We start from the raw sequence: 7,896 nt of genomic DNA, 5'->3' as shown, positions 1-7,896 counted from the left end.
CTTTGGAGCCTACTTTTGCAATTTCAAGATCTCGACCCGACAGTGGGAATGCCAGTGCGACAATTCCACCCTCGAAACGATCGACCATATCCTCACCCAGTGTGAGAGATGGGATGCCTCCCGCCACTTGCTGCTTGCAGCCTCCCCGGATCTCAGCTTGAGGCGTCTCTTGGACACCAAGGATGGCCTCAAAGCGGTGACTGAGTTCCTTCTATCGCAACCGCAAGTTTTATCCTAGATGGTGTTGATATGGGTTTTTTCCACACTGACCTCGGCATTGCGTTTACAGCGGTGCTTGGTAGGGATAGTGGTTTCTCCCCGTATTGTCAGCTTACTGAGAGAATCCGCATCATCTTTTGTGGACTGGAGGTAGATATCCCAGTCTACTTAATGTTTTGCCATTGTGCCAGTAGATCATGATAAAAATGTATTATCAGTATTTCCAGTATTATCGGGTCACTGAGATATTCGTGCGTGTTCTTTTGATGTTTTCATACTTGGAAGTTGCTTAAGTACCACTCTCCTTACCGTAGCTTTTTTATCTAATCTACGTCTACAATGTTTTACGTCAGATCCGGATCTATGTTTATTCTAGGCAATTCACCGCAACCATCAAACATAGGACGCAATATTGCGTAATGCAATTCTTTCGAAATGATTAGATTAAACAAATATAGGTAGTATACCAGTATATAAATAGGCAATCCCCAAACAAATATAAGCACCTCATATTAGAAGTTTTGATGGGTCAAGTCGTCATCACCGCCAGGGATAAAATCATCGTTATGACTGGCGTTATCAAAATCAGCAAACTCCGAGGCAAATGAGTGCATATCAATGTCATCATTATGCTCATCATCAATGCTGACTCCGTTATTGTCGTTATCTAGGCCATTGTGCATCATTAACGCATCCTGAGATTCCAAGTCATTATTGGGCTTTGGCTGATTATCTAGATCAGCATCACCAACAGATCCAGAGCCATTGAACATATTGGAAGGCGTATTGTCAAACTCTGAATTAGCCTTAGCTCCATCGGTAGAAGGTGGATTTGCATCGTGAGGATCCTTCTTAAAAGGCGCTGCACCACCACCGCGAAGCAACTCCAGTTGATGTGCAGCCTGGGGTACTAATTCAGCAACCTTCTCATGCAGAGCTTTCTCAAGAACATTGGCGTCATCATAAACCAACGAATGTTCTTCATTGTAAGTTCTCGCATTATCAAACATCAACTTGAAGTCGGCCAAAAATTCTCCAAGCTTTTGGTAAGTATTGTTGTTAATTCTCTTCAGAATTTGCTCACAGGCTATCGGGTTGTGGATTAGCAGATAATAATCAGGATATATCCGTTTCGCCGGTAGCTCCAAGAACAAATCAATTCGTGTTCTTCCGGTCTCTTCGTCCGTGACGTTCAACACATGGTCATATAATATTTGGAGCTTGTTAGTGAGTTCTTGTCGTTGCTCTGGAGCAAGGGTCTCTTTAATTTTCGGAGGTCTACCCTTTGCCTTCTTCCTAGGGGGAATCTGTTGAAGGGTAACATCGTCAACCAGTGACGTGTCGATGTCGGTACGTGGCTTTCTGCCCCTCTTTCGCTTATTGATTGGAAGAGGCGATTCAGGCGTCGCAACCGGAGAAGCATCCGACATTGCCCCTGGAGAGTCACCCACATTTCTGAACTTCTTAGCTCGTCTCTTTTCCACGCGAGCCCTTTTCCGTGCAATTGCATCCTCCAACGTATCTTCGTCGTTATCAACAGCTTCTAGCCATTGCTCCTCAGTGAGACCATCGTCATAGTGCATGACTTTTCTTTCACGAGCTCCACGGCCATAATGCTCAATCGGCTCCGGCTTTAAATGCTCGACAATATCCTGCTTATAAGCTTCAGGAAGCTCATCTTCAGTGAACAATCGTCTGCCTCGATACTCATCCTCCTGAATTCGCTTGATATCAAGCATCCTAAACATTTCTCGTTCGTCATCGTTTCGAGCAAGAACTTCGTTCAATTCCTCATCATCAAGATCATCATCATCATCATCCTTTTGTGATCGCTTAGCTTCCTCTGCCTCGAGAAGAGATCTCAGGAACGCTTCTTGTTCCTCAGAAGTACTCTTGTTATCGAATTTACCAGCCTGGATAACCTTGCCATCGATTTCCAGCTTTTGATGAGCACGCTCCAAAATGTTCTCTTCGACGGAATTTTCAGTGATCAATCGAAGAATGCGGACTTCCTTCGTTTGACCAATTCGATGAGCTCGATCTTGCGCTTGTAAATCTTGATGCGGATTCCAGTCTGTGTCGTAAATGATTACAGTATCAGCAGACTGCAAGTTTAAGCCCAAACCACCGGCACGAGTAGAAAGCAAAAATGCAAAATAAGGCGAGTTCTCTGCGTTGAACAATTTCAACAACTCTGATCGATCTTCAGCCTTAGTGCTACCATCAAGTCGCAAATACCTCATGCCTCTTAGACGCAAGAAATCTTCCATAATATCCATGATCTGAGTCATCTGGAAGAAGAGCAGCACTCGATGACCTGTTGTTTTGAACTTTGGCAGAATCCGATCCAGCAGCTCAAACTTGCCCGAAACTCGCCACAAGTCGTCATTTGTAATTCGAGAAGGATTTACCAAATTTTCCACTTCTTCAAATACAAATGGATGGTTGCAGATCTTTCGCAGCTGCATGATCTGGTTGTTTAAACCCTTCAAACCGCTAGTCGTAGCGCCTTGAGCGCCCTCGCCAAGGAAAATAACCTTGTGCTTCAACATTTGCTGATATAGCTTAGACTGGAGCGAAGACATCTTACACTTAATGACCTTTTCAACCTTGTCCGGCAAGTCCTTTTCGACATCTTTCTTCAGTCTTCGTAGCAGGAAGGGACGCAGGACCTTATGCAAACGCCGGATAATCAAAAGAGTTTCTTCTTCGCTCAGGTCCATCTTATCCTGTGAACCGGTATTGGCAAAAGGAGTATTGAACCATTCATCAAACGATTTCACAGAGTTGAAAATCTTTGGGAGCACGAAATTGAGGAGAGCCCACAATTCGGGTAGGTTATTCTGAAGAGGGGTACCGGTCAGAATAAGTCGATATTTGCTCGTATAGAACTGGGTGAGAGTAGAAGATAATTTCGACTGCGAGTTCTTCATTCGATGACCTTCATCAATGATCATGTGAATCCACCGAATTCTGCTTAGAATCGCCTTATCCTTGATGATGTATTCGTAGGTAGTGAGGAGAACCTGGAAATCACCAGCCTTAATAGCGTTTTGTTGTGCTTTTCGAGCCATTGGTGGACCTTTGTATACAATCTTCTTGACCGATGGTGCCCATTTCTCAAATTCCATCGTCCAGTTAGTCAACGTCGAGAGTGGAACGATAACCAAATAGGGACCAGGATGCTTCTTCGATTCAATGAGATAGGTGATCAAAGAAATGGTTTGAATAGTCTTACCGAGACCCATCTCATCGGCTAAAATACCATTAAGGTTGTTGTTGTAAAGAGAAACCATCCACTGTAGACCCTTGATCTGGTACTCCTTTAGCGTACCACCAACTAGAATGTTGGGCTGCTTGGTCACCTCTTCCTTGATACGATGGGCCACGGCATAGTAATCAATATTTTCATCAGCATCCTCAACTTCGTTTTCACCCCCGCCAAACTCATCGGCTCGAAGACCTTTAGTCTCACGCTGCTGGCTCTTGACAGCCTCAGCCAAAGACTTTAAGAACTGGTTCGTCTGCTTAAGTAAGTGAGTAATACGCGTGTCCTTGGTCTGGTCAAGCAGCTTGATGTAAGCCTCCTCATCGTTAGCCTTCAATGCCTGCAATCGCTGCTTGGCCGTCCGTTCCATTCGCTTCTGCTCTTCCTTCTCGGTCAGCGTGTGGTAACTAGCCACTGCCTTACCCAATCGGACGCCCTTTTGTCGGTGCTGTCGGTTACCGGCAATGACTGTTCCACAGTGAGCGCGCAGTTTGTTGAGGTACTCCGTACGCATTTCATTCTCACGCTGGATACGCTGATGACGCTGATCCTGATCAAACCGTTCGGTGAGCGCCGCATCCTGCATATCTGGTCGTCGCATACGCAAGAATTGGGGCCGGTTCATCTCGTCAACGCCAGACTTACTGAAATGGTATACAGTGGTAAGCAAATGGCCCCGAAGAGCTTTTTCAACGTTGACAAGCCGCAGAGATTTGAGTTCAATGAGCTGTGATGTTAGCTCCTCTTCGTCTTCCTCGGTAATGTCGGTGCTTAATTTGTCCAGCGGCGCGAGCTCGTTGATCCGGCTGTTCATACATGACAAAACGCTTTTCTCTCGATTGAGCTTCATCTCGTGCACGTCCAATCCCGCTGGCATAATGGCAGGAACAAACAGCTGCTGCTGTCGCTGGCTCAGAGTTCCGAATGGCACAGAAGGAGCCAGATACGAATACGGGTCGACAAATCCCTCTACCCCCAGAATCTGCTTGACACTTTTAGTGGCGGGAGCAATCTGGCGCTGCTGTGGAGATGCGTTCTCTGAAGATGGCACGGCCGAAGGAGCAGTAGACTGACTCACAGGAGTTGGAGCATTGGTACTACCCATTGCCGGCGAGTTAACACTCTGAACCTGAGGGGCTGGAGTCTGCCCTCCCTGTGATCGCGTTTGCTGCTGCTGCTGGGGCTTCGAGAACAAGGCTGACTGCACTTGTGGAGGAATAGCTACATTCTTAGAAAGAGCCTTAAATGCAATCATCTGGTTTCTGAGCATTGCCATCTGCTCGCTGTTAAACGGCGAGTTTGGGCCCAGAGGAGGCATGTTTTGCGGTCTGCTGGCTAGTCCGGCCGTGGTTTGAGGCGATGCAGGTGACGGCACGTTCAAAGGGGAATTAGCACCGGCAGCACTGTTCATCTGACGAAATTGATTCTGCCCTTGGAATGTTTGAACTCCACTACTTCCTCCACCGTTTGCAAACTGTTGTTGCTGAGGCTGCTGAGGATTAACTCTTTGCTGCATAAATGGCGATTGGGAATTCTGTCGCTGCGGTATCTGTTGTTGAGACTGTTGTTGTTGGTTCTGCTGCTGCTGCTGTTGTTGTTGTTGCTGTTGTTGCTGTTGTTGTTGTTGATTTCGTCGCTGATTTTGTGACAACTGCCGAAGAATACGCTGAATCTCAACAAACTCCTGGTTCCTCATGGCCTCCTCGCCCAACTCGCTTTTCAGCGTCTGCCATCGCTAAACCCAAATCAAATTAGCTCCATCCCTCTAAATCCGCTTACTTGACAGCACTTACCTGATACATCCTGGAAAGCTCTTCTCTCGTCTGAGGCATCGTCACCGTCGGCCCCACGTTACTCCCCTCCTCGTGAGAACTCACTTGGGGCGAAGGAACACCCCCCGCTGCTAGCCCGAACATTTGCTGCTGCTGCTGCTGGGGCTGGGGCTGCAGGGTGAAGTTCTGCTGCCCAAACGCAAACCCGTTATTATTGTTCATACCGACAACTCAAAACGCGGCACCAAATCACACACGGGAACAACACGCGTCAATAAACAATAAAGACCCAAAGTACGTTGCTGGCTCCGTCGTCGTCGCTTCTACGTCGAACTCAAATGTCAGCCTATATTCCAAAACCACTAGCAACACACGCGTTGTTATCTCCAACCCTAACCAAGTCGCGTACTAGTTCGTTCCGCTTACTTACCCTCTCTATCAAAATCTTGCACAGAGTTTTTTTTTCCTTTCGCCTGCAAACACGCTCGCCGTACCGCCTTTAATTCAATTTCCGCCGATGGGGGTGGAAGGTGAGTAGAGGCAAAAAGGGAGGCGGTTAATAAATGATACCCTCACTCACGACAATAAAAAAATTATTCCACCTTTAGTACAAACCAGTGGAATAATAAATTTTTTCGCCTCGCAAAGGGGACTCTCGAGCTGTCACGGTGATAATCCTCTCTAATGTGATCCTGTGCGTGTGTGGGCGTGTTAATATGTGGGCAACCACTATGGCTTTATGGCGGTAATGTCTGAAAAAAAGGAGGTCCTCTTTTTTTTTTTCCCTCGCTGCCCTTGGGAAAAAACAAGGGAAACCCCCTCCTTTTCCCTCCTCAGCAGACCCGGCACGCCGACCAACCTTACTGATCGCTTGCGCAAGCTATCAGAACGCCACATTTTCTTGGGACTTCGCCCTCGTAATAAGCAATTAGGTAAGCATGAACGCCGCAGAGAATGGGGCTCGAATCGGCCCACAGTGTCAAATCTTAGGTACTTGAGAGTCGGAGCACGTTCGTGGGTAATAAATGGAAATTGGCGATATAGACCATTGTCATATCGTTCAGGGGGTATAATAAACTGAGTGGAATGTTATGTCTGCAGAAAATCTGGCGCAAAAAAAAGAGTGGGCAGTAGTAGAGTTTATGGAGTTAAGTGTGTGGAAGGGAGAGCGATGGGGTACCCCATCCCTTTAACGATCAAAAAAATGCTAAAAGTTCAGCCCGTTACAAGGGGGGGCGAGGGGTGGAAAAGAAGAGGAGGAAAGAAAAAAAATGGGGAAGGTTGATGAGGGAAAGACCAAAGGTTAAATATTAAATTTTTAAGGGGAGTTCAAAGGGGAGAGGGGGGTGGAGGCAAGCGTCACAGAAAGAAAGGAACCCGTCATGTCAGATGAACGGCATCTTCGCTTTCCCTTTCTGTGCGTAAGCCTGCTGTATACCGGACTGCGGTTGCCTTCTGGTCTGTCTTTTTCTTTTTAGAAAAAACGGTGACTATGAGATTTATCGTCCTGCGCAATGACCAGGTGGACTCACGGCGGTTGGGCTGCCCAGGGAACTGGTCTGACAAACGCTCAATCGTCGCCTAAACTTTTTCGGGCACCGGATAACAGGCATTGCGCAGGTAAAAGGTACATATACCGTTCTGTACAGCCTGGAATGGAAAAGAACGGAAACATACTGCTCACACTCGTTCATTTCAGCCGTACTTGAAAGTGAAACCGCGGATATGTGTGTGTGATCCGGAAGCGAAGGAAAAAGGAACACCCTCTTGGGGGGGGAGATTATGAGGTTCTGGAGCCCACATGGAACTAGATTGGACTACAAAGTGGGTAGGATGACCTCTTACTGTGATTCTGAAAAAAAAAGTCTCTCTATACTATACTGCTACAATGGGATTAGCTAGCGCCAGGCCAGCCAGCTGTGCTTTGGCAGTATGCAATTCCTTCATGTGTTGGGATCAACAGCATATCATACGTAATGTACATCTCATAATCAGTGAACTATTTGCCCTGTACCAGGCACGCATTCTAATATCCATAATGATCATACGGGGGCGTTCTATCTCGTTTGCTACCGTTTACAGCTGAGGCCAATATGGCGGTGTAACTTGGCCGCTGATTTGGCAGACAAAGTACACTGGTGAGATCTGTTTCCGGCCGCGGGTATTACCGCATGCATGTACATGATGCACCCACCGTCCCGCCAAATGATTTGTAGTTTGGTCCATGTCGTCAAAAAATTTTCTAGCAGTGACAAGCCGGACAGCCTGTGCTGGAATAAGAGAGCCGGTGACGATAAGATTACCGGAATATGTATGTGAGAGTGGGAATTTGTAACTGCCGCACCACATTAAACTGTGTCGGTGAAATCCCTAACCATGTGGAGGAGCCTTTTTCTTCCCTGTCCAATGGGATATATTATTACACGGCATTATTTATATGTGCTTAGAATATTTTAGCAATAGGGACCAGCATCAGCAGCGGTAGGACTCGCACATACATGGCGTCATTTTGATTTCTTTTACTGGGATTCCCCACACCCCCATACACTGAGATGTTCAATTGAACTCTAAGATATGCGCTTGTTAGTATGAATCGAACTCGAAGTCGGCTTCGGTCCGAACATCAGAATTAATTGA

At 46.7% G+C, this 7,896-nt stretch overlaps 1 protein-coding gene across 1 annotated transcript; it reads right to left on the bottom strand.

Annotated features, from left to right (window-relative positions):
- Positions 1-731: 731 nt before the first annotated feature.
- On the bottom strand, positions 732-6,539 carry SNF2 (transcription regulatory protein Snf2p; the record flags this gene model as incomplete). The annotated part of the gene is made up of 3 exons (XM_076685698.1): positions 5,690-6,539; positions 5,281-5,582; positions 732-5,222 (listed from the first exon to the last, which is right to left on the bottom strand). The coding sequence occupies exons 2-3, from the start codon at positions 5,479-5,481 to the stop codon at positions 732-734; spliced, it is 4,692 nt and encodes a 1,563-aa protein (XP_076540147.1). The 5' UTR covers positions 5,482-5,582; positions 5,690-6,539.
- Between the last annotated feature and the right edge of the window lie 1,357 nt (positions 6,540-7,896).

The sequence above is a fragment of the Trichomonascus vanleenenianus genome (assembly GCF_965637985.1).
Source record: "Trichomonascus vanleenenianus strain CLIB 3782 genome assembly, contig: TRVA0_027S, whole genome shotgun sequence".
In the NCBI taxonomy this organism is placed as follows: Eukaryota; Fungi; Ascomycota; class Dipodascomycetes; order Dipodascales; family Trichomonascaceae; genus Blastobotrys; species Blastobotrys vanleenenianus.
Note: the sequence above shows the minus strand (reverse complement) of the source record. Positions and strands in the feature narration are given on the sequence as shown.